General features: G+C 42.3%; 2 protein-coding genes across 3 annotated transcripts; both read right to left on the reverse strand.

The window, feature by feature from the left end:
* Window positions 1-1,722: 1,722 nt before the first annotated feature.
* tpp1 (tripeptidyl peptidase I) lies at window positions 1,723-16,874 on the reverse strand. 2 transcript variants are annotated; one of them, XM_018764088.2, is made up of 13 exons: window positions 16,665-16,874; window positions 15,490-15,564; window positions 14,868-15,007; window positions 14,095-14,245; window positions 13,200-13,321; window positions 11,894-12,072; window positions 10,716-10,914; window positions 9,943-10,131; window positions 7,248-7,320; window positions 6,285-6,405; window positions 5,858-6,013; window positions 5,222-5,347; window positions 1,723-3,154 (listed from the first exon to the last, which is right to left on the reverse strand). In XM_018764088.2, the coding sequence occupies exons 1-13, from the start codon at window positions 16,718-16,720 to the stop codon at window positions 3,014-3,016; spliced, it is 1,728 nt and encodes a 575-aa protein (XP_018619604.1). In that variant the 5' UTR covers window positions 16,721-16,874; the 3' UTR covers window positions 1,723-3,013. The 2 variants fall into 2 exon arrangements, with proteins under 2 accessions (XP_018619604.1, XP_018619605.1); XM_018764089.2 differs by lacking the exon at window positions 16,665-16,874 and adding an exon at window positions 16,278-16,366.
* Window positions 16,875-17,489: 615 nt separating this feature from the next.
* Window positions 17,490-27,400, reverse strand: mis18bp1 (MIS18 binding protein 1). Its single transcript, XM_018764139.2, has 17 exons — window positions 27,372-27,400; window positions 26,224-26,962; window positions 25,948-26,115; window positions 25,131-25,468; window positions 24,790-24,863; window positions 24,178-24,299; window positions 23,581-23,671; window positions 23,268-23,392; window positions 22,129-22,295; window positions 21,711-21,786; window positions 20,047-21,304; window positions 19,645-19,814; window positions 18,997-19,136; window positions 18,754-18,896; window positions 18,314-18,398; window positions 17,958-18,015; window positions 17,490-17,838 (listed from the first exon to the last, which is right to left on the reverse strand). Exons 2-17 carry the CDS (start codon window positions 26,918-26,920, stop codon window positions 17,732-17,734), a joined length of 3,819 nt encoding a protein of 1,272 aa, XP_018619655.2. The 5' UTR covers window positions 26,921-26,962; window positions 27,372-27,400; the 3' UTR covers window positions 17,490-17,731.
* Between the last annotated feature and the right edge of the window lie 4 nt (window positions 27,401-27,404).

Raw genomic sequence — 27,404 nt, forward strand, 5'->3', positions numbered from 1 at the left:
TGTTTCTAGGAGAAGTTTTAAAGAAATTTACCTTAAAGACTTTTTGATAAGTACAGAAATGGGGATAAAGAACTTGAGAGATGAAGCTAATCCACCCTTTAGTGCTAGAGGAGCGTGACGGCTGCGTTCTGACCCACCGGCCACCTCCACTCATGTACAGTCCATGGAAGACCAAGTTTTTCGTGGATTTGCATCGACAGCCAGTTCTTTACACACCTCCCAAAGAGATGAATTGGTTAGCCCTCTGCGTAGACAAAATTCTTTTTAATTTTGTATTTTTCCAAGTGTGCATATTGTACACTTATTTTGCAATATGCTTAGTGCTTTTTTCCATAAAGATCAAAACCTGCTTGTGATGGTTCTTCTTGGAAGACAATTGGCAGTTACTGTACTACATACATACTTTGAAAGTGTTTTTTTTCTGTAAAAAGTTAGTTTTGTTCAGTTTGTTCTTTTGGGTGTATTCTTTACCGTTAACTCATTTTTGTATAATTGTATCGTACAGCTGTATTGAAATCATGTAGACTCTAATAGCAATGTGATTTAGCTAGTGTTAACCGATTAAAACCATTTTAGTCACATTTTATTTTTTTCCTGACATGTACTGCCAGATGCAAAAAAAGTGTATGATGTTTCTCACTGCAAAGCCTGTTTTTTGTTTCACGGATCACAAGAAAACGACTTTAAAAAAAAAAAAAAAAAAAGTGGTGCTCGGTTTCATTGTTAGAATGTATTGTACAGGCGGCATTAATTAACCCTTGTTAATATGTACATCCCGTGTATTGGTGGCCAATAATAAAACAAAGGTCCCGAAGCGCTTATTAGAAGTTTAAGTTTTAGCCCATGTTTATGACTAGCGTAAAACACAAGCCCAGGTTTGACTATGTGAGGAATTTTGATACTGTTGAAGTGTGAGGTGTCCAGCGCTGTGCTGTTAGCTGTCCCTGTCCCACACTCTGTCTGTCGCTATGACGCGGACCGGGCCCATCGTCACACATGAATACGCAACTGGCTGTGAAGTGCGGGGGAAATCCCCCACCTCCGCCTTTCACTCGAACCCATTAGGTTTTCATCCCACTGTTGGGCCCCTCTGTGATTGCGACCCCAGAACTTTATCAGCAGAGCAGGCTCCACACCAGGTCAGATCAGGACTCCCTGTGGTAGTGATTCACTTTGGGTTATAACTGAAAACTTCAATAAAACTTGTTTTTCTCCAGTTACATGGTGTAAAGGTTGAAATGATATAGTTTGCCTTTTTGATCTTGTATGAAAATTTTACTGTCAGGATTTTCTATTTATGTCCTGACATGGGGATGACATTGTCCTGCTCATGACATCATGAAGTTCATGCATGATTATCACACTGCTGTAGGAATCTCTGCGACTCCTTTGTACTTCTGTACAGCTCTGAGCAGAAGGTAAGTGGACTTTGCCGCATGCAGGAATTCACCACTTTCACCAGATGTCAGCTGATACTTTCATTTTGTAATGAGAACGGCATCAGAGTTTTGCTTGCTTGTGCATGTGTACACCCAAGTGTGATGGGCTGACCTTGACAAGGTGAAGTTGTCTTATTCCCAGTATTTGTCACACTCCAGCTGGGAGGGGCTCCAGTTCCTTCTGTGGTGAAGGACACGGAAGGCTTGGAGGTCTCGTACCGTCTACTGCTGTATGATAGCAGACAGCAGCTTGTGTTAAGTATTAATCATGGATGTACAGGAGGCACTTGCAGTATTTTTGAAGAATTGAGGTCAAAAATTAGGTTTCTTAGAACACAGTGAGAGAACCTTTGCTCACCTTGTTATGGGAATGAGTGAATGAGCAGTAAAAAGTCTTGCAAGACAAATGAATGAGGTTTATTAGTCCTTCAGGGAAATGCCACTTTGAATGTAGAACATGGATAGGACATCTGTACATAGTGAGAGAAGCGAGGGGAAAGGAGGCATATTTATACACAAGTCACAGTGCAGTGGGACACCTTAGTGCCACTTAGTATGTTGTCAGTGTCTGAGGACTTGTAAAGCCACAGCTGGACCAAACTTTTACTGAAAGTGCGCCTTTGTTTTACTCGGGTAGCGCACAGAGGATGGGAATCGTGTGATGTCTGCCAGGGAATCCCTGGATGAACGTCGCTCCTGGGAGGGATGTAGCCTTCCTGATTAACGTATTGATGCTGCTGGGATCAGCTGTGGTGATGCAACTGCCCCAGCGGTCCACTAGAGAAAAGCCTGAACCATCTTCAACTGAATGATGGATCATCAAAAAGAGGTACGGAAACCAAATGCATGACCTTTATTTCGAGTTTAGAGTTCACTGCAGCACTGGTCTGCACGTACACCTGCGTTTGCCTGGGACAGCAGTCAAAATATTCTAAACTTTGGTTACCATGGTGTACTGTGGTATAGACATCGTCTTCATATATCCTGCTCAACATATACAGGGTTAGTGTAGCAAAAGTTAGCATTAAATAAAGTTTGCCAAAATTAAGTTATAAAAAAGATGACCCAGGAAGCCTCCCTGATTTAATTTTAGAAATTAATACAAGGTCTTCATTTTATGTACAATAGATTTCTCTGATCAGCATCAGTGTAATTTTACATAATATTTTTACAGAGTACTTTAAAACTTTTTTTACAATCATTCCCTCATTGTAAAATATAAAGCACAGACACAAATGCAAGTCAAAACAAAGATGCAAACTTCAAGCCAATAAAGAACATTAGAAACACACAACTCAAGGTCTTTGTTCCAAAAAATTAAAAACAATGATTGTTTTGATATGATTTCTGATTTCCCTCATTAAGTTGTTCACCACTTGTATGGATGCTATAGAATTGCCAAGTTCAGTGAACAAAGGCAGTGGAAGAAAAGCACACAGGACACAGCCAATGGAAGAGCAACAGAATCTGAAGACCTTTTCCAAAAAGCAGATGCAGTCTCTTGGACCTGCGCCAACCACAACAGCAGGGCAGAATCAGTGCCTTGTGTGAACAGACGGTCAAGGCTCCGTAGTTCACTTGTCCAAGAGGGTGGCCAGCAGAGAAGGGTAGTTGGGCGTACCCCAGCCTGTGACCGGGTCCCAGGATGGAGCAGCACAGAAGCCCTTTCCCTCCACCTGGTCATCCAGACAGCTCAAGTGACACCCCTCGGTCACCTGATGGAGACAGTGAGGTACCTCAATAAGCTAGAAGGAAAGGGCTGGGCTCACTGAGCTTCCTTCTGCTGCCATCTAGTGGTCAATGTTTACAGCCAACAAAATTATTTGCCACCATTGACACCCGAATTGAGGAAAGTGAAAACATGGTAAATTTCACTCACATCCACAACGAGCTGAAATAGTGCTATGAAGGCACTGCACATATCAGTACCATTAGAGTGCTGGAGGACAATCCGGAATACAATGTATGTAGACATGAGGTGAAAGGACACACATACTTTTATTGCATTAAAAAGGTTGAGATTAAAGTCTTTTACTTTTCTGGTATCGAGAGGTGAATCATTAAATCTTCACATTTTACTGAAACGGGGGGGGGGGAGTGCAATTCTTTTTACAGGTTTTCCTCCCGTATCAACCATAATTCTTCTACAAAGATCTACTTGATAGGTGAATTCCTGTAAAACTCACACTCACACACAGGTTGAAACTGCCTGTTCCGAGCAGGGCCGCGGTGAACCGGAGCCTAACCCGACAACACACAGGGCGTGCGCAAGGCTGGGGGGGGAAGGGACGCACCCAGGATGGGACGCCAGTCTGTCGCGAGGCACTTCAAACCCATCAGAGAGCTACGACATCCACCTCCCCAACTCCTGTAAAACTAACATGGCCAAATGTGTTGTGTTCCTGAGTCACAGAAGGTTCGCCTATTTTATTGCCAGACATGCAAAATTGCTGCCTTTTAAACGTGAACAAAATGTGAAAAGCAACTCCACTACCTAATGAGGCAATCAATCAATGTAAATACTATAATCACCAATTGCTTCCAACCCATTTCTGCTGAGCTTTTTGTAAAGTATCGTTTGCCAATAAATTAGCAGTAAATCCAATGACAAGAAGACAAATTAATGATATGTGCTCTCAGAGTTATGCAAATTTTTTTAACATGTTTTAAAGTGTGTGTAAAGCAAGATTTCCATGGACAATGCAGAGCGCGCTGCTGGTGCCTCACAGCTCCCGTGGCTCCACGTACCAGTTTCAGTTTGTATTTTCTGCCTGTCTTTGGTGTGCCTTTCCTCCACATGCTCCAGTTCCCCCCCCCCCCCCCCCCGACAGTCCTAAGAGATGTATTTCAGGGGAATTAGCTGACTCTAAATTGCCCTTTACGTATGTGTGCATGCATGCACGCAGTGGACTGGCATCCATTTTTTGGGTGTACCTTGTCCCACTAGCTCCGTGAAGTTGCCCCTGACCAAACAGCACAAATGAGAAAGAAAGAAAGAAGAAATGATTTGCTAGTGCTGCATTTGTGCCGTTTGTTTTTGAAATATTACCAATTATTTTTTCCAAACTGTGACATCAGTTAGGACAAGAATAATTGCACACAAATCCAAAATGGAAAAAATCTTTAATATCGCCAAAGGTAAGAGAGAGAACCATGATTTGCCACTGAAGAATATACCTTTACAGTCCATACTGCTCTAGGATGACTTAAGTGATGTCACCCTTTGGAAATTACAATTTGTACAATGTATAATTTTCAATGCATCATGTTTTTTTCATTTGTGCCATTATGTAGGTGGTGGGGTGCAACTTCCCGGAGTTTGTCTCACCCCCTGTGCTTCTGGGATAAGCTCTGGTCCACCAGAACCCTGCACTGCACAAGTGGCTATTGGTAACAAATGGTAAGACTTTCCTTTGCCAAAATTTTTTAAAGCGCTTTCTTTGGAACTCCTCGTTTCAGGTCTCATTATTATGGTAAATGATGGCTTTGCACCACACTACCTGCAGGTGGGCCCAAAGTTACCAGACAAGTGAGATGCACAGGACAGCCACGCCAACAATAGAGGGGGAGGCTGTTCACTTTGTGTGATGCTCAATGCCACCAAGGCAAAAAAAAAAAACAAGAGTCACTAAGGCTCATATGCTGAATAGAAAAATGTTGATCTTGTACAGAGCTCCTCTTGGCTTTTTTTTTTGGGTACTAATAACATGTTCTCCAAAGTTCACAAACAGCGTTTATGTGAACGATATCCCGTCCGTACATACATGCTGGCCGGTACTTACGTCAAAAAGGGCCTGGCCCTTCAGCTGGTACAGGCGCGGGTTGAGAAAGCCCAGGGAAGGGAGGCCTTTGAGAAAGCGCTGGTCGTTGATGAGGGACAGCATGCCCCCCACCACAGGCGTGGAGGCCTGCAGCAGACAAAAAGAAATTGAAGGGAAAAAGTGTCAGTCAACAAAATCTGTTGGTCTCAACATGACAATGACAAGGCTGTGGGGAGAGCTTGAAAACTGCAGTAAGGAGTTGTGTTTATGCACTGATCCACAAACACGACATTACTGGGATGGAGTTACACTTTATTACACACATCAGGAGTATTGGTTCTTGGTTAACTACATCAACATTCTTAATTACATACTAACACATTTTTCTTACTGGGTCAAATTATTAGTTCAGGTTTTAACTACCTGTTTCACCATGGACCTTCCCTCAATTTCTAAACATGTACCTGTAACATGTACAGCATTAAAATGACAAAGGAGGAAATTTGGGGGGGGGGGCGGGAGGGGAGTGGAGATCCTGCAGAAACTGTGCTACAAAATATAATTACTGCAGTGAGAGAAGGAGCAAACAACTGGTAGGTCACTGGCAGGTGTGCTGTGCAGATGCATCGAAAATCACGCAAGAAGTGAAGCACTCACTGAAGTGCCAGACACCCAGGGGATGGGTACACGGTTCGACACCACCCAATAGTTGTCCGAGAGGGCCGCGATGTCCGGGTATGCCCTCCCACTGGTGTTGAAGTACGTTTTGGGGGGGAGGGTTGTACCTTTCAGGTAAGCACTGACTGCAGCCAACTGGGAAGGGAGGGAAAGAGCCAGGCACTGAACACACACGCAGGTAAAAACGGTGACAGCAGAAGGGATTTCGCCTTAAAGGTCACTGCTTTAATAAGAAACTGTTTCTGGCTCCACTCCTACAAGACTCAAGAACATGAATGTTCATGAAATATTATTTTTCCTAGTGTGTACATTCTTCAAAAATGCCCCACTGAAGTGAGAACATACACACACAAATACATAAAGGAGTGTGAATGTTAGCAGTGCAGTTCACTGTCCAAAGAGTCACCTGATAGTCAGGCATGGGGAAGATGTTGCTGAAGCCACCGCCACTGATGTAGTCTGTCACCTCGTAGGTAACTTGGAAAGGGTTCTTGAAGGATGTCCCTCCCACAGTGGTCACATAGGGACTGTGAATGAGACATGATTGACAGGGCAAACAATGTCACCAGAACATGAAAACACATGTGTTTGTACTATATATGGTATCCATGTTATAAAAGGTTTCATAAGTTTATATTTAAATGTTTATATGTTGTACTAGCGGTGGCGCAGTGGGTTGGACCACAGTCCTGCTCTCCGGTGGGTCTGGGGTTCGAGTCCCGCTTGGGGTGCCTTGCGACGGACTGGCGTCCCGTCCTGGGTGTGTCCCCTCCCCCTCCAGCCTTGCGCCCTGAGTTGCCGGGTTAGGCTCCGGTTCCCCGTGACCCCGTATGGGACAAGCGGTTCTGAAAATGTGTGTGTGTGTGTGTATGTTGTACTACCTTAACTGGTGGCTATGATTGGCTGAAATGGTCAGTGTGATAGAAAAGTAGGAAGAACATGTACAGTTGGTTTTGTTATGGAAGAAGCACAGTATCTGTGTGCTTTGCAGAGTGAAAGACAGGAGGCAGTGAAAATACCTGTTGTGGAAGTAAAATGACCAGGTAACAGTAAAAGCAAAAGTGCTTTTATACTGAAACATAAGCCCACCCTATGAAAAAAGGATATATATTTTCATAAGCTTCTGTTCACCATTGGACAGAAGTGCATTATGTGAAGGAAAGGTGTGTGTATGTGCATGCTGAATGCATATCTCTGCTGAAACCAAAAGTACTGTCCAAACATAGGTGACATTTGCATGTACAGCTCACAATATATTGTGCTTGCAATCCATTTATCCACCTGACAAATTTATGAGATTTAAGGGTTAATTTAAATTTATTTAATTCAGGGTAGTACACCAGGAAACCTCCTGGGACTTGAACCTCACCTTGATGCAGGAAAGCTCGGCCTGAAAGCGTTGGTCCCTTTGGTTAGGTGTCGACAGCCTGCACCACTATCCCCTGAACAAGAGCACAAGCAGTTCAATGTGGCATCACTGTGACACACCACTAGGCCCAGCAGCTTCCCATACACACCATCCTAGCCCTCCTCAAGGCATGTTCACGTTACATAATTAATTACACAGGATCTATGATTGGGAGTAAACAGGTTGAACGCACCATGGACAGCAATCACAAACACACATGCACACACCATATCGTTCTTCCCCATTTTACAGAGCATTTTTAAGTGGCATACATTATCTAACGATACACACAAAACCAAGATACGCTGCTAAAAATGACACTCAATCATGATATTAATAGAGCCCTAATTCAAATGAAGAACCACAGCTAGAAATTGAAAAAAAAGCACCACAACTGCAGTTCGCTCCACTTTCCATCATGTACAATCAGATTTACATAAGAAATTTAACATTTCAATTTATATCTGATTTTATTATCAAGTACTCACCTTCTTGGACAAACTGAAAACTGCTAAGCAAAAGCAATTTGACATTTCATCTCAAAAAGTCCTTCCCTGCTGCATATGGGATCATAAAGGAATGCAAATTGAAGTTCAAGAATAAAATTTTACTACACAACATAATGTACCCTAATGAAATAACATTAACAGTATTACGTACCCATCACAACACACACACACTTTCAGAACCGCTTGTCCCATACGGGGTCGCAGGGAACCGGAGCCCACCCGGTAACACAGGGCGTAAGGCCGGAGGGGGAGGGGACACACCCAGGACGGGACGCCAGTCCGTCGCAAGGCACCCCAAGCGGGACTCGAACCCCAGACCCACCAGAGAGCAGGACTGCAGTCCAACCCACTGCGCCACCGCACCCCCTATCCCATCACAACAAAAAGTACAAAATGAATTTATCACTATATTTAAATATATGCAATAAAAGGAGGTTGTCTACATGATTGACTCCATAAAGCTATGAAGAAAGTAACAGAGCCAAGGTTTGATTCACTGCGCTCTGATATCCATCATCTATGAAATATATATCAGTCAAGATCATCAGGTTTACTGGAGGGGAGCAAGACAGTTTCATAGTGAATACTGAGCCTATATAAATGTGCACATTTTAACATACAAATTTTTCATGTGAAGAGGCAACATTTTGTGACTGAATGAGATTTCACCATATGCATATCTTCCACTTTTGAGATTTTGCATGAGTGAAAATTTGCCTACTTAAATTCAAACGCAAACTATAACAAATTTGACTTTGACTCACATGCACACACTGGAAAGTAGAATTACTGCATATGCATTTTCAATTTTGACATTTCAGTTACATCCCACACACACTTCCTTTTATTTGACAGGCATCCTCTCAGTGTTTCCAAAGTGACAGGACCTGCAGCCATAGTGTCGATGGCAATTCCATTTTATATGCTCTTAGCTCGATGCTGCAGCCAGTAGTACTGAGATCCTGCAAAACAAGCCCTGCAACTGTATAACTAAAGTAATGCTATATCAAACTTTCAATTTCAGACCACCACTGACCCTATTAAAAGTTTTCATTTCAAGTGCTTTCAGCAAAAGGGATAATCTTGTCTCAGCAAACCACATCAGAGACGAAATCCCATCCAGACTGTAGCACATTTTACTTTCTAATATGAGAACTGGTTGGCAATCACAGCAACCTAGAGTGAAAATTTATTGGGAGGATGTTTATGAAAATCCTTATTTTTGAAAAAGGATATTTAATTTATGAAAAAGCTAAAGCAGATGGAAACAGGTGTTAGGGATTTAGTCATTTTACATCTTTTTTTAAAGCAGTTCTCAACACATTTACATTTAGCTGATGCTTTTTCAAACGCAATTTACCATGTTAAGTTACTAACTTAACACTAGAAAGTGGCACAATGGCCCAGCGACTAGTGCTGCTGTCTCACAGCGCCTGGGAAGTGCAAGCGGACATGGGTTTGATCCTCGTTCAGTCTGTGTGGAGTTTGCATGTTCTTCCCCTGTCTGCATGGGTTTCCTCCCACAGTCCAAAGACATGCTGCTCAGATTCACCCACAGTGTGAGTGGCAGAGACAGTGTGACCCATTGTAAGTAGTCTATCTAGCAGTGTAAGTTACCTTGGTGAATAAGGTGTGGGCTGATAACACTACAGAGATTTCATTGAAAGTCACTTTGGAGAAAACCATCTGCTAAATAAATAAATGTAAATGTACTAATAATGATAATTACAGTACAAATTACTTATATCGATTCAGGGTAAGCACCTTGAACATGGGTCCGGCAGCAGGTTGTGGGATTCCAGCTTGTCTCTACATTCTATGCCATCTGTTACCTAACTATTCAAATGATTGCTATCAAGATCATTCATCTTCAGGAAGTCAGCTAAATTAGAAAAGTTCATAATCTGTTCCATTTCAAGTGAAAGATCTCGGGTAAGACTATAACACACAGCATTTTAAAAATAAGAACGATCTGTTTGTATGGCTGATTGCCCATCCTGGTCCTGCTGTGATGGTATACATATAAAGAGTGACAGAATGTGGAAAAATGAGTGTACAGCTACACGAGTTCAATGAAGACCCTGCCCTGTAAAAATTAACATTCAGGCCCTTTGTCTAAACAATAAAGCCAATAAGGAAGGGCTCACCGGAGGCAAACAGAATGGAGATTCCCCGGATGCCTGCCTTCATGAACTCATTATTGATGCGCATCATATACGCTGCTGCCAGACTGTCTTCGTCATCACCGTAGCTCACTGTATGGACCCAGGGCACGGAGGACATATTACTGAGCAGCAGCATCCACTGCAGGAAGGGCTCCTGAGACTCATGGCGCCCTGCAATAGAAGTGTCACGACTTTCAGGATGGATGCTACATAGTGCAGTTCTGCTTGCCCCAGGACTGAAAACTGCCTCAACCAAACACCTTAAAACCCTGTGTCGGGAACACAGCTTTTAGAGACGTTGAATGTTCCCACGTGAAATGAACTCATCAAGTCAGTTAGGTAATTAAGGAGAATGAAATATTGAACATTTAATTAATGTTATACTTTAACCAAAATCAATTAAGCACAGAATGCACTCCTAATTACACGTACAGTCTCTTGGTTTGTTTCATAGTGACACTTAATTAATTTAAATTGCCTGGCTTAATCAGTACAGTCAACAAGTTAAAAAGGTATGTGGCACATCTTCATTACAGTCATTACTAATAAAAGTAACAAGCAGAGTTGAGCACATTCATTTCCCCTCAGATGTTCATTATATGATACAAGAAACGATGACTTGCAGACCCATCAAAGGGTACTCATTCTGGGACATGTGCAGAGAGACCACATGGCACATAGCTAGTAAAGCCCGAATGACTGTGACTCAGTGCCCACTGGCTGCACGCTCTTTTACCACAGACCTCAGTCCATACCTGGGTTTGTGAAGACCCATGTTGAGATGTTGGCGCCTGTGCTCATGATGTACTCCACATCGAGGCTAGCCTCCAGCCCGGCTTTGCCTCCCCCCTGGGTGCCCACCACCCGAGCTACCTGGGACATGTGCTTGAACCCGCTGCCAAAAATGGCCATGAACTCCGCCAGGTCAGCAGGGTGGTAGAACTGCTCTAGGAACTGCCCCAGAAGAACAGATTTGTTAAAAACATATGAGAAAACCATATATACAGGGTACATAGGGTACAGTGTACATATATACAACTTTCCATATGCACTCTGGGGGTGGTGATCTGAAGACAAGCCAGGAAACAGCACACAAGACATGTGGGGTCACTTTATATTTCTCTACATTTCGCACTTGTTACAAACCAGATCAGAAGAGATGAATCACAAACAAACCAACTATAGATATTAAAAACGTACACATGCAATGTACCCCCTCTCTTGGGAGTATCGCTTTGTCTGTCAGCATAAAGGACCATGACTTGGCCCATCGCTCTCTAGGGCATTGGGTGAACACTTTCCACTGGCTTCCACTCCAACCCAAACCGGTGCACTTAATAATCATGTACCGTATTTATTACTTGTGCTGCTCAGGTAATCAGCTAAACTTTCTGGCTTGAACAAATAATGACAAATAAAATGGGAAGAGCAGGTTGTATAATGCTTAGAGGTGCTGCTCTACACTTGCAGCACTCAGGTTTGAATCCCACCTCCTGCCATAATACCCTAGATCAAGGTACTTACCCTGAAGTTCTCCAGTAAAACCTACCCAGTTCAATAAATGGGTAAATGCTTCTAAATAACATAGCATGGTAGGTCACTATGGAGAAAAGCATCAGCTAAAGGAATTACTAACAAAATAGCTCGTAGCACAACTGGAGCGAAAACAAGCTGCATTCAAAAACACAGCTTTTCCATGGCAGATTTTATGTCATATCCAGTATTTGGTACATTTTCACCAGCTGGGTTTTAGGACCCCTTTACTCCTGGTTCAAGACCATATTTATTTTCTGTGAAACTTACACCAGTACTACAGGAGTAAGGGGAAGGCCATGTCTCTGGTTTTGTTCTGTAACTCGCAACAAAAACAAGCCTCTGTCGAGTCTGGTGCTGAAAACACATAGTTGCACAGTGTGTGTACTCATGGCAGTACCTGAGCCACCGCCTGGCTGTTGTTCTCTGCAGAACCTACATCCGCTGCAGTCAAATTATAGCGGCTCCTCAGGACGACGGGTGTCACACCCAGGTGAAACTTTGCTTCATGCCGTGCCCCATTGGTCCAGGCTCGGCTGACAGTCTGCATCTCAGTTGGGAAGCGGTGAACTCCTCCCACTGCAAGCAGAACCAATATGGACTTGTTATGCAGTAAGTCCCCAGTAAGTCCCCTGTAGCAGATATAAAACCACCAAAAGTGGGGTTTTTGGAACACCCACAAAATTGTTATGAAGCATCCCCCATTTATTTATTTTTAATTGCATTTTCTTATCCATTTTCAAAAAAAATTCTTTGCTGCAGATTGAATGTTTCCATATCGAGCCATCAGTTGGGAGTAAAACACACCCCAACGGAACAGGAATATTGGGTCAAATTAATTCATCTCCCTTCAGTGTTTACAGCTCCTGTCTGGTGTTTGAGAGTCCATGGTGAATACGGAATATTGCATATTTTAAAGAAGTAAATCAGTCAACGATCGGCATTAAATAGAAAGTTGTAGGGATGATTAATTTTTCAGTCTTATTAGTTTTAATGTAGCACAATAAAAATATTGTTTTATAGCTATAATAACTTAAAAATATACTTTTACAGAAACCACCCATTAAATAAAACAATGTACATCTGTAATTTACTATTTATGCAATCCATAAAAGGTTAAGAAAACCCAAAGTAGCCAGATACAGGCAAATGTTGCATATGATGTTTTGAGTTAACAAAAGGTAGCAAAATAAAAGTCCTGCAATAGACTGGAGTTCCATATTCACTAATCCCTGACCCGCACCCTATTTCTCCAGGATAGACTCTGGAACACAGCAACCATACGCAGGATAAGTGGTTGATGAAAATATAAAAATAAAAGCCTTAAAGTACATATTTTTATTCACTGAGGTGTCAGCTGAGATTTTACAGAACCAAGGAAGTGGGACGTCTGTAATTATTAAGCTTTTACTGATTGCGATTTTGTGGTTGAATTTCCAAACTATCTCATCTAGTTACAGACTTTTGGCAGCAACTGTATTCATAATCAGAGGACACAGTGAATAAGCAATTATAATGCACAACACAGGAAAAGTACAAGGGTCAAGGTCTGAAACCTGTGTGCTGGAAAATGCTCTGTTAATTTCACGATCATGGCAAACATCTTTCCATCACTCCAGTAACACACACACACACACACACACACACACACACACACACACATTTTGTTGAAACTCCAGTAACAGTATGTAAAAATCCACCCTCACCGAAGTCTAGGTGCTGGGCGAGGTCCGCGTGAACCGAGTACCGTGCTGGTGACCTCACCACTGAGCGACGGCCCTTTCTGTAGCGGTGAAACTCGCTCCCTGGAAGCAGCGTCTCAGCCACCCTGAAAGAGGAAGCACATTTCACATGACTTTCCCATCAGCACCCACACATACAATCAGTGCACGTTGTAACTGCCAGAGAAACAATCAAACAGTACACAGCAGCAACCAAAATGTAACATAAACCCTTTGCATGACATTTTATGCTGTCAATACGTTTTGGTCTGTCAATAAGTAAATGCACTTTTTAGCACTGAAAAGACCTGTTTGTCACACTGACATTCGGAGAAGGTGCAACTGCACAGCATCTGCTCTGTCCATTTCTAATTCAAGTTTGGGCAGTAGTAACCATAGGCCTAGTTCAAAGTGCTGAGCATGGTTTTGGTGGCATATAAGCAGCACAGCTCTTGGGGCGTGTAGGATGTCTGTTCAAATCCAGCTCTCTTGTGTAGAGTTTTCATGTCCTCCTCATTCCTCACCATCTCCAAGTGCTGTGGTTTCCTCCAACAGTCCAAGCATTTCACAAGAGCTGGAGACTTCAAGTTACTTATAGTGTGTGTAATAGTGTGTGTATTACATTGCTATGCTGTACAGCCATAGGGAGACTGGCGCAGTGTATCTAAAACTGTATGTGACTTTGGACTGACCAAAGTTATCAGTTAAATACTAGTTAATAATAATTGTACATCACTTTGGAAAAAGCATCTGCTGTAAATAAAAGCAAACAAGCCAACTGCTCAGCATAAGATCATGTGCTGTGTACGAGGGCTTTATACTTTATCAGGTGGCCTTGCGCTCAAGAAAGGGGAAAAAAAATTCTGTCTGTAGCGCTTACTGTGCTGTGGTATCACACTGCAGGAAGTCTTGTGTCAGAACCGTGTGGCAGGCTGCGACACCATGGCTCTGCAGCCATCCCCACACCACCTTGTGTGTCAGATCAGAGGGGTGCACCAGTGATGTGACCTCTTCCAAGGTGAGAAACTTCCCTGAAGGAAACATTACTTGAGGTTAGAAAGCTGAGCATGCTGGGTGTTGAGTCTACACAGGATGGTATTTCACCAAATGTCTGCTAACTGGGCCATCGCACTCCAGTAAACATGTTGACAAAACATGCACCTGGAAAAACGCAGAAAGAGATGCTTCGTATTTTGCAATCGTGAGTTTTGACAACAAGTTTGCATTTAACCAGCTTACTCTTGTACAGTATCCCAAGTTTCAAAACATTTACCATGAAATCACACCTGTAGTATTGCACTTTGTTTTCGTGACAAGTATCTTGCATGGCTTCCACTAAATCGATATACTTTATTTGAGGTTTTCAAATGTGCTGTGGAAGTTTCTGTCACCAAGACAAATTCCTTGTATGTGTGAACATACTTGGCAATAAAGCTCGTTCTGATTCTGATTAAATGATTTCATTATCAGCCTACGCAGCAAGATGCCAGACTGTAAAAGTATTTCGACAGTCCAAGTATCTGTGTCTACCAACAAGGTAAAAGCCTGAATTGCTGTACGCAAATCACGGTAACTCGACTCTTACTCCTATAATAACAGCATGAAAGACATTATTAAATATGCCAAAATGGCAAAGGGCACAGTAGAACATACCGTATTGCGGTGAGTCCGGATTAGACACCAGACCCAGCAGCTCTCTCAACCTGTCCACATTCTGCTGCTTCAGAGCAAACGTCAGCTGGACACGGTCCGAGGGGGCTACCCGTCCTGTGTGCACCCAACCCCGTGGTACCCTGCAGCAGTGCAATGCGTGTGTTGACAGGATGCCTAGTTACCGTCTGCTGCAGCAACTTTCAACCTGATTACAGCCACATTATCTGTTGAGGACACGGGGCTCATGTGATGCAGAAATTGTGTGTTTCTTTGTGATGGTGAGCCTCAACCCAATACCTCAGCGGGTACCATATCAGCAAGGCGGCAACTGCAACCACTTAGAAACACAGATATACCTGGAGCACTTAAACAGGCCCCTTTGTTCCTATACACAATCAATCACATCTACAATCTACGTGTTGCGCTTTCACTGTCAGAATTATTTCCCGTTTAAAGTTAACTATGCAAAAGAACACAGTATCCCCACAGTGGTCATTAAGCTAGACTGTACACCGTAACAAATGAGTGTTACAGCTGCGTAAGAAGTAGAGATGTGGCACTTCTTACTTGTATCATGTAAAGCTCACAAGCAGTAAAGAACAAAGGCGCGCAAGGTTCTTACGAAGTGTCCTGGTCGTGCTCCAACAAGTGCACAGTCAACACCAGGGAGCTGTGCAGCACAGCCATGGCAAGGGTCCTACAACACAGAAATCACAACACAAGTGTTGACCCACGTGAGAGAGGGGGCAAGAGTACAGCACAGTCACGATGGGGGTCCTGCAATAGGAAGTTTCCATGTTCTCGATAGTTATTACTGTGTACTGCTGGTGTATGGTATGTGACAAACTGACTGTGCTTAACCACGTATCTGTAGATCTCTCCCAGGCACCTTTACGTGCTTCTTCGTCGCTTTGCAGAAGCGTGTCTAGATTAGCGCGAGATAGATTAATAAATATACAAGTTAATACAACTATGTAAAGACCCCCAAGTGCACAGCAATACTCTGTCAGTCTTCCCCAGGGCATGTGAAGGAGGATCCCCGTAACTCCGCCTGAGGGGACTGATCTGATGTCGGACAACAGGTCTGACAGGTGCACAGCAAAGCACGATAAAGACAAATACACAACAGCACAGCTTCGGAGGTCACAGCGACATTATGATTATTACGCGTGTGTATTTCTCGCTCTGCTGACGTGTAAATATGAAATCTGTCTACTGAGGCAATTCATCCAATCATCGTCGACGTCTGCGTATGATCGTAGCGGCTTAGCTAGCGAATTATTATAAAATAAAAACTTCTTTACACGTCTCAGACGCGAATAATTCATTAACTCCATTCTACCATCATCGACGCCCCGCTAGTAGTAATACCACTTTAATCATGGACACGGGCGACGGTGCTAGACTTACAACAACAGCAGCATCGCAGAAAAGCTCGTCGCGTCCCACCGTACTTCAGCAGCTCCGCGAGCAGTCGCGGCGCGGAAAAAGAAGCGCGAGCGGCGGTCATGTGACGGTCAGCTGACCACTGTTTGTTCGAGCAGCACAATGCGGAAGTAGCGGCGCGAGGTTGTTTTTCGTTTCTTCAATTCGTGACACAGTGCGAATACAATGCAGAAAAAAAACACGGTCCACACTGTAAAGCCACTAGTAGTACACAGATGAACAGTTTTAAATGTGCACAGGTCTTTCTAGAATACGAACAGCTCCATATAGAGCACGTTGTCTCGTGTTTTCGTGTCAGCCTGTACTACTGTAGTGTAGGTGGTGGGCAAAAACTATTACACACACCCTCACCGTGGGACGTTGCTGAAGATGTCCACTCCTTTGCAGCAACAGCGACGCATAAACATATTGAATTATTACTTCAGAAACTTATGAAACAACATATCACTAATCACACCATTCCATTTTGAACCATGTCAAAAATGACGAAGGCTGGTAAAGTTAATCTACGTTCCATCTCACTACGTGAAATGCACTATGGAAACGAAGAGCTCGTTTCAGCAAGTAGGTTTACCGAGGAAAAAAAGTTAAGACATTACATTTCAAAAGAATGAATATTCTTGAATAAGTAATAAAAAAAAACACTTGATACACAGTTAAAACTTGACAGATGTTGAAAGACGTTCAATTATATATACAGTACTACCATGCTCAAGGTCACATGAAATCAACCAATCACGTCCAAGCTTCAGGAATCCCACCCATCAAACTATATATACAAGAAGAAGCATACAACAGAAATCACACAACTTGCGCAGTGACGTTGTTACTCCGACTGGTGATGAAACGTTTGCAACGTAAATGCCAAGCTCGCATAACCGAACACTTCAACAGTACTACTATGTCAACACATTTATTTAGCGCTTTATTGTAATGTTTTGACTGCTCACATCCTTTTCACCGTCTTGTCAACTGACTAATTTTTTGGAAACCACAGATTAAAAACTATCACCTGTAATACTGTATTTCTACTGAGGGAAAAGGCACTGAACATCTTTTATTACATACAGTTTTTCAAACATATCCACATTTATAACAACAGCGGGAAATTAGCACACACGTTCACTTCTCATTGAGAGAAATATTAAATACATGGAAAACTTGTTTATTTTCATGAGCACATGTCAAGACCAATTTTATACAGGATCAGTTCTAACTGTATTTGGTTTAATGTGTAGGAGAATGACACAAATGTTCTGTAAGAAATCTACTGGGTATTTAGTTTAAGTTTTAACCAAGAAAGAACCATGTAAAAGTTGAAAATATTTAAAATATGTACAACCCGCCCCCCTTTATTCTACAATAAGCAAAGAAAATGAAAGGGAACAATTAAAAGTGCCCAGCTGCAGCAGTGCATTTCAGTCATTGTCGGAAAAATAATAATCCTCTTCCCCGCTGTCATCCGAAGGCAGGGGAGCAGCTTCTTTACCAGAAAACATTTCCCAGACGACTAAGGAATCATTTTCTGTTGGAAGATAAGCATTTTGGAAAATTAGCACTGTCATACTCTGACCTGATGGAATTAAATAGTTTGAGGTAGCCTGAAGAGTATGCAACACTTAACTGGTTCATAGTGACACATACCTTCATTTATTCTCCTCCTCACACACTTCTGGGAAGATGCCGGGGTAAACTTGTGTTCCTGAAGGTTAAGATAGACACTGTTTTCCATAATTCTAGCTAACAGCACACGGATCTTCCTTTTCCAGAACATATCACTAAATTTTACACCATATACAAGTGTTATACCTCAAACCTGAAAATGCTGTGCTTGTTTACCACAAAAAATATGGATCTGTCACAAGTTAGAGTACACTACTCAAAAAAAGAACTATCATCTAAACATTTGACCGACAATCAAAAACTTCTGAAAAGATTTGTCTTCAAGCCTAATGCTGAAGTTTTTCCTCAAACACTGTTAACTAAAGCTCTACACTCACCTGGGAGGTGGCTGGAGCGTGCACATTAGCCCGGCCTTTCCGCATCTTCTTCTGGAGCTGGTACACATACCTGTCATTGTTGTGTCTTTTTTTTTTTTTTTTTTAAAAATAAAATAAATAAATAAATGCCATTTCAAAATGGACATACAGGATTGTCTCCTTTTATATAGACTAAAATGTAGTGAAAATAATCTCCATACAACTGGAAAGCAAAAGTGACTTTTTAAACTGATCAGCTTTACTATGGTTTACAGGAACATGCAGTAAAACACTACTTCAAAAGAAACTACTGTATATTCTGTTTGTCTCATACTCCTACCAATGGCTACTAAAAAATGCAATGTGACTAACTACAAGCAGCTTTCATCCCCTGTGCAAAATAAGACTTCATAATGATATGACAATAAGTACAGTACTGAACTTTATTACTAGGTTTTTACCGATTGATAGAGCCCAGCATTCCGGGACTGATATGAAGACACTGGGGTGTTTTCACTTGTGGGAAGCTGGAGGATCTGGGTGTCTGGTTGTGCTCCAGGTGCTGGAACACATGATCTTCCACATTTGTGGACAGTGTCGGCAACTGCATGTCATAAAAAGGAATTAAAATTTGCTGTCAGTTCTTTATACCACCAAGTACACACCAAGCAGCTGCGAATGGCTGAAGCAATATGCTTGTGCACCTTCACACGTTTGTTCTGCAGAGGTGAGCTTGTGAAGATGTCATCATGGTTGTCTTTTGGCATGTGGTCCAGAAACTGCCTCATCTGCTGCTTCCGCTTTAGTGTGCCAACTTTTGCCGTTATCTGAAGCGTTTCCTTGTCTACATGTCAAAGAACAAAAATATTTGTACTACACTATCCATCAGAAACAAAAAACACCCTAAATGCAGCCACAGTAACACATATTGGTTTACATAGTGGTATGTGACAAACTGACAGTACTCAAGAATCACGTCTGCATCTAAATCTCTTTCAGCTGGTGTATTTATTATTGCTTTCTGAAATGCACCTTGCATTGTAATGTAAACTGTTTTCTTACAATTCATTTAGCATTAGCTTGCTGCTTTTGTCACATTACAAAATTAGACTTAACTGAACACACATTTTGTGTAAATCTTTTGCCAATCCGATGAAAAGCAGATGAAGCTTGTGTGCTATTGTGCTTCACACTGCTCTACAGGAGGTAAGAACACTGGGAGTAGGTGTAACACTAAAAGCAGCGCTGACAGCAACTGTGTGCTGCAAGAAGGTGAAGAATGAACTTGTTGACTGACCTCCCTCCCCAGACAGATTACAGACAGTTCATGTTGCCACCAGCAATCTGTATACCTGCTTCCTTCGTAGAAGTGAGTGCCGTGCTCCTTCTCAATCTGTAGCGGGCCTTCACAATCTGCTGCTGTGCGTACTGCTCCTGGCACTCCTCGGCAGAACGTGTGCCCACCATCATGGCAACATTTACCCAGAAGCCACTCTTATGCTTGGGCAGGGTAGTTACAGCCCTGGTGGAATACACAGAGAACTATAATGAATACATATATATCAATCAATATATGCACAAAAAAGCATCCCTTTCAAGCCCAAGGAAGGGCTGTGTTTTACTACTTGAGAAAAATCATGAAAGTGCTCCAGCAGAAATATCCAGCTTCATAAGCTGTTCAGAAATGTTCAGTATTTTTAAACAATGCATAGTATACCGCAAAGCTACTGACACCATGTTACTGAAATACTTACTTTCGCAGCTTATCCAGTTCTTTTTCAGTCCACATGTCATCATCATCGCCTTCCTCCTCTGTGTGTATGGGTACTCTGACATTCTCCTTATTCGTTCCTTTCCCACCTCTGCTTGCTTCTTGCTTCTTTTCAGAGAGCTGGGTGCTCTCTCCGGGACCTGCCACACCCTTGACACGTACGCCCTTTTCGCGCCGTCGGAAGTCCTCTGGGGAGGATGAATCGCTGGAAGCCACTGCACTGCATCTTTTCCCAGCTTTTGGCAAAGTTCCATTGAGATGGCCATTTGGCAGTCTAGCCTCAGTTGGCCTCCGAACACGGTTGCTCACTGCTGAGGCACTGCACTTTCTTACAGGCCGTTTACCTTTGCTACCTGACGTATCACTTGCAGTCTGGGAGGAGTCATCCTCTTGCTTTTGGTCCCCTTTGTGGATCTGAGCAGGCACTTGCTTTCTGGATATTGATTTAACCAAATGACACATGTCACTCGTGATAATCTTTGAGGAACCAGAATCAGAACTGCATTCTTCACTCAGGTAGTTGCTCTTGCGGAGGTTCTGTGATGCGTCTGACGTGTCAGTCAAGTTTCCCTGTCTCCTTGTTCTGCTCTGAGACCTTAGTTGGAAAACACGATGGGTGGCTGAATTGGAACGGCTGTCTGTCTCAGAGTCCTTGGTGTCCCTCTGGCTCCCCTTGCTGCCTAGGACTCGAAGGGGTTTGCTTGTGCTCGCCCTTCCTCGTTTTCTCTGGGAGGAAGTCTTTGGCACAGTTGGAGGCTCCTCCGTGAAGCTACTTGCCGTGTCCTTCTTGTGACCTGCACCCTTTGCTGCCTGACTCCTGACATGGTTTCTCTGAAGTAGGACGCTGTCCAGCTGTGACGTGGGGTGCTCCACCCCTGTAACCAAATCATTTGCTTCAATATTTGTTTGCACCTTGTCTGTAGCTCTCTCAAAAATGCACGCTTGACTCTTGGCTTGATTTTTCATCACGCTTATCCTGCTCCCTTGTGAAGTTCCTGCACTTTGTTCTGAGTCTGAAGCAAGTTCCGCACTGTGGTGCTTCTCTCCTCCTTTCCTGCACTTGGACCTTTTGGCAGACTGCTTTGCTTCCCTTGCATTTTGATTCCTCGATGGACTGGGAACATGCAGGAGCTCCTTTTTGCGCTGCCTTCTGTGACTCAGCTGGGTACATGACTTAACCCTCCTCTGAAGGCTTGATGTCTCCTTTTCATCAGAGGAGCTGGACTGGCTCCCCATGCCGTCTGTAAAAAACACACTACTCAGGCTGACTGACGGCATCATGGGTCCATCCACAACTTCCCTATCAATCATGGCACAGGAGTTTGGCTTAGGTGGATGGAACTTAACATTGTTCTCTAGGCAGCGCTTTTGCAGCTGCACGACTGTGTTAAGGGGTGACAATGGCACAGAGGATTGCCGGGAAACCCAGCCAAGGTGCTCCACTTCTGCTTTGGTTGCTTTCCTATTACTATGTGGCTTAGTGTCACTGTCAGATTTCTCTTGCCCTTTCCTCTCTGGCCACTGGTTCAACACTACAAACAGAGAGGACACATCCACTGCTGAGGCTTCACCACTGCAGACTGTCTATGAAATTTTAGTCCATAAGTACAATCACCCAATATAGCTTACATACATCTGCTTACTCACCTTTTACTGCTGTGTGGGACTTTGTTGATCTCGTATTTTTCTCTTCTTGTGATGAGGCAACCGACAATGATTTATTCTGCAATGAGCAATCAAACACCATTGTTGTCAGTTTACTGGACTACAGTCAGCCCCCACAATAACAGATTCCTCTTTGAAAGAAAGAAAGAAAAAAAAGTATACTAAAAGCAGCATGACAAAATGACCAGTCTTAAAACTTACTGAATGCACTGTGTGTAGCTTTTCTCAAATAGCAGGTTTATTATTCAGCACAAAAGCATTGTTGCCTGTTATGTAGTCATCCTGCTTCCATAAACTTTCTTCATTTTATTGTGTTTTTAAAAACAAACCATCCCACCAGTTTTTCCACTAATTATTACAAATGGATGCCCAATATGCTGAAAGTGGGCTGACTGCTCACCAAGTGCAAGGCAGACATGGATGCATAATCCTCATGGATTGTGATGTTCATGTCTGCATCCATGACAATTCTTCCCCCCTTCCAGTACTCCAGAGGGGGTTTGATTAGCCTTCCACTGCGAGAAACCTTGGGGACACTTTGCTGGCTTCTGGGGATAGAAGAAGCAGCTGCAAAGGCCAGAGAAATTGTACATCAAGAAGAGGACAAGAAGAATTTCTAAGAGACAATTCAACTAAAGGGACATTTCATTCTTATTATGTTTCAATCTATTTTCATGCTTCTGAACCAATACTTCAACAGTTGCATGGTGAGAGTGATTGACTACTGCTCTTAAAGTGAATTCTTAGGAAAAACAAATTCTTAATTACCATTAATTCAAATGGGGGAAAAATGAGCAGCGCATTCATGAGCCATAAAAGGTTCAATCACTGTTTCACCTAATAAAATCTAATTCAAAACATATTTAATATTAGACCACTACCCAAGGTGGCAGTTAAGTGATTTAACTACTGTATTCACTTAAAGTAACATTTGTAAGCACTCTCCTGAGCTATTTGTTAAGCATTACTTGCAATAAACAAACAGTAAATAAAAATAAACTCATTTCAAGAAAATTCTATGGATTTAATCACTTCAAGTTTGAAACTAAGAGGGGAGCTTCCTTTGTCTTTTAAACTTCTTTTAGCACTTTAAAATTTGTCTGCTTTATGGCTTGTCATTCTAACAGATGATGGTTGTACACTATGGCAAAAACTCAGGAGATTTTGGAATGGCTTTTAAAAAGGCATATGGATATGAAAGTTGAGATGAGCAGCAGAAGCCATGCAACTTGTAGGGTGGGAGGCTGTGTGCCTTGTGTGGTACTTGACATCACAAAGGCTTGTGCTCTGAATTAAAATTATTGTTCTTCTAAGGTATTTATCCTATGTTTGAGTTGACAGCACATTATGCAAATTACACAGATTCCTTAAGTACCATTTTTGTTTTTTGTAAGTAAATGACAAAATAGTCATTTACATTTTATCTTTTGGCTTAACTCCCCTTTTAGACAAATTGGATATTAGAAACGTACAAAAACTGCCAAAATGACAATTACTCCCTACCAGGATCATATGCCAAAAATCTCATACAATACTCACAAATTTTGTGGGCCTTAGGGGTGACAGATACAAGAGCACGTTCTTTTGTTGTACATTTACTCTGCCTCTGGGGCATTCTTGAGCCAGTGCTGTTGTTCCCAAGCTTCTTTGGATCAGAGTCTGAACTGCATTTATGAATGAATATAATGGCTTTTAGTTAAACTTATAGAAACACTACATTCCTTAATATTGACGTTTTTCTATAAAGTATGCTAACATAGGAGACTGGATAGATATTGCCTAGTATGGTAAAAAGGTAAAAGCACAACATAACTTTATTCCTAAAAATTATAAATGAGACAACCTGCCATACCTTTTTAACTGTGACAAGTAAGTCTCCAGATAATCTTTCCACTTTTCAGGAAAACCAAAAAGAAACTTCTTCAACAGCCACTTGGGTAATGCTGGACAATGGAAAAGATCTATTAAAGTAATGATGTTCAGAGAAGTCCCTTTGTTTTTTGTCAGTAGAATTGTGTATGGCCAGTTTCCATGTTCTCTGTGTTTGTGTGAGCTTCCTCTGGGTATTCTGGTTTCCACCGACAATCCAAAGACTTGCATTGCAGGTGAACAGGTGACTGTAAATTGAATACAGTGTGTGTGTACAGTATCTGTTACAGTGCTGTGGTGTATACTGTAGGTGGGTGAATGGCTGTAAGGAGCTTACTGTAGTGTATCTAGCACTATAAGTCACACTGGAAAAAGGTGTCAGTTAAATGCTGCACAGTATAATTTTCTATGTCACTCTAAAGAAAAGTGTGAGCTAAATAATAAACATACATTTAAATAACTCAATATATCATAGGCATTTCTTATAACTACGTACACAATACTATTCCACAATAGCACTTTTACAAATAGAGCACTGGTTAGTTTTTGTCAAACAATACATAAGTCTCAGACACTCTACTTGAATTGTTGTCTTGGACCATGTTGCCCACTAGCACATAAGTGCTGCCAGTGACTGTCTTCAGGATGTTGCATGCAACTCGCTGAGCAATTATGTTGCTATGCCATGGAAGTTTGTTGTCCCTTAGGGAAGTAGAAAAAGGAAAAACAAAGTCTGTGATCACACAATAATGATTTAAGAAAATAATGAGTTATATCTTCTTTTTTTAAAAAAAATCATGAGTTATAATTTTTTAAAAAGGATTTCAGTTTGATATTGATGCCCATGCAATTCAACTTAATCCATTTTTTCTACAGCACCCTTCGCAACAGGAGGCTCACTGCTCTTAAAGAATCTCAGAAGCACAGAGCTTTGTGACACATTACAAAAACTATAGAACAAAACAATGCAAAAAATGTTCTTGGAGAGACCTTTACATGCAATTCAAATTATTTTTTCTGATGTCAACCATCGCCTGAGCTCGTTCAATAAACAATTATGCTATTGTTTACATATGGAACTGAGCGAAATAAAATAACGTTACTGTAGTTCAGCATTTGGAAACTTAACATCATAAAACTGAATTCTCTCACCATATCAATTTTTATAAGCACTAATTTGAGTACTACTTACATGCGCACCCCATCCACAAAGAAGCCATTATGTATTACTTTGATCTGCCATTGCCTAAGATGAACTATACTTCCCTGTAAAACAAGAGATTGTTTCTTAAAAAGGATAAAACAAGAAGGAAAAATTACTTTCAATAATTATTGAAAAGTTTCATAAAATGAATAACAAGGTAATCAGCACTGAATTCATCCTGGGCACCAGTGAGCCAGCTTCTTTTATTCATACAATTAAATTGCTTTTTTATTTTAAGGTGTGTAATTTAAATCAAAAGACAGCAGGCAGAATAGCGCTATGCCAAAAAGGCAAAAACTACAGATAGTAACTGATTTCCCCATACTCACAGCAACCTCTGCTTTTGCTGATGACTCTGACTCTACAATACTCTGAAATTCCATTGCTTTCTTCTTCGGGATACAGATCCTAGGAGTTCTCTGCAATAGGGGGTCCTCCATGAGTTTGCAGAGGTGCTGATCAACAGGCCCTTTGGACGCAGGCACAGGGGACCCATTTACTGGCTCCGCAGCCACCAGAGAGGTGCAAATATCTGATGGAGCATTTGATCTGCTGGATGCAATGCTGGGCACATCCACAGTGAAGTCCTTGTCCAGGGAAAGCTCACTATCACCATCATCCCCACTCCTCACTGTTGGACTTTGCTTATGAGATTCATTAATGTAATCTAAATATGGGCAAAGCATAAACACACATAGTTACATTTTAAAGTGCTCATGAATACCGACAGATTTTTGATCGGCTTTTAATTATTACTTCTATACCACGGGTTTAATTTCAAGGGAATTTGCTGCATATAATTTCCTGATATTGCTGTTTGTACTTGTCTCATCAAAGTCTCCTTAAACTTTTTACAATACAGATGTTGTATATCCATATTGTGAGGGAGACAAGGATGACTGGGTGACTGTGATCCGTGACATGCTTGTTGCTTCTCCATCACATTTTAAACATGAATAACTGATAAAACAAACACTACTTGGTTATTAACCTATTTAAGAAACTTTAGACAAGCAGCATCTAGGTCTGTTTCTTTGTTCAAGGTTACTAAAGCAGGACCACTGGATACACACCCCAAGAAATCTGTATCCTTAAACACAGTACTCGCTGTTCTACAAACATAACAAGGTTAAAAAAACAACATACTTCCATTTCTGTTATCTACAGTGCTTTTTATGCGGTTGTTTTCTTCATGCCGCTGCATCAGCTGCACTCTCTCTTTCATCTGGGCAAACATCTTAGCTGGAGAGCTGTGTGGAAGCTCTGCTCCCAGTGTGTTGAAAAAAGGCAGGTTACTCGTGGGAACTTGAGGTACTGTACAGAGGAAAACAAACCAAAACAAAATAACTCAAAACTGACATTACAAAACTTAATGATGAAGAAAAGTTGATTACACCCCCCCACCCCCACCTCCAAACTTACAGACATATGGCATCTTGTGATCACTTCCATTTGTACACATGGGTTGTTTCCATTCTTTATGTTGCACACCATGGGCACTGGGGCATGCGGAACTTGCCCATTTTAGCGGAGAACTCACACCACTTGCAGTGCTGGTGCCTTTAAGGATTCCAGGCTGTCCTCCGTGAAGTGTGGCCTCGCTCTGTGACAAACCCCTTTGGAATCTGTGGCTTCTTCCACAGGCTGCTGTTGATGGTGATGGGGACAGCGTTAGGATCTCCATTTCATGACTCTGCTCAAGATCCTGGTTCACGCTTTTCTTGGGAGTTTTAAACAGCCCCTGGTGCGCATCTTCGCTCGAGGTCTGTCTCTGTGTGGCCGAAAACCCCCTGCCATTCACCAGTTTTGCTTTCATTCTGGCAAATATTTTGGCTGGCGAGTCAGCCGAAGCCTGACACAGTGTGTCCAGGGACGTGTTCCCCGTTTGACACGGACGAAGGCCCCGAGTGGTCTGATTTCCAAAGCAGGTCCTCTCCCATTGTGAGAGAGAGGAGGTGGTGGTTGATCTCGTTCTGAAATCCACAGGGTTAGGACAAATGAACTCAGCGTGCCCTCCATCTCCAAGTGTGAGCAAGTCCTTCACAGGGGTCACAGAGTTCAGGGGGATCCTGTGCACGGGGACAGACCTACAGGGACTCTTGCGCGGTGTCACCAACATACTCCACTCCGTTCGAACAGGAGCATCAGGTCCACGATGTGCCTGCGGTGACGGTGAACAAGTCACACGGCTCCGTTCCGTACAGACTAGGAAAAGCACGAATCACAGAGCTCCAAGCTGAACGTCACGAGCGAGAAACTGCAATGAATACTCTTCCCGAAGGCTAAAGTGATCCACAGCGTAGAAACAAAAATAAACAAAAGAACCGTTGTTGATGAGCTTGTTTACAAAAGTGTTTCACAGAGGCTAAGTTCTCAACAACCAACTTCCACTGCCACACAAATCGCCTCACACGAAACGTCGGAAAAAAAACACTACACACAATCGTGCCAGGGACACATCAAACACTTTTGTAAAACAGCACTCGGTGTACGCTTACAAAGTACAAATATACTCCGGACAGACAGATATTTTCATAGACAAAAACGTAGAAGTAGGAGAAGAAACCCACCGCAAAGAATGAAGACGATACATTTCCGCAGTT

The sequence above is a fragment of the Scleropages formosus genome, chromosome 15 (assembly GCF_900964775.1).
Source record: "Scleropages formosus chromosome 15, fSclFor1.1, whole genome shotgun sequence".
Classification (NCBI taxonomy): Eukaryota; Metazoa; Chordata; class Actinopteri; order Osteoglossiformes; family Osteoglossidae; genus Scleropages; species Scleropages formosus.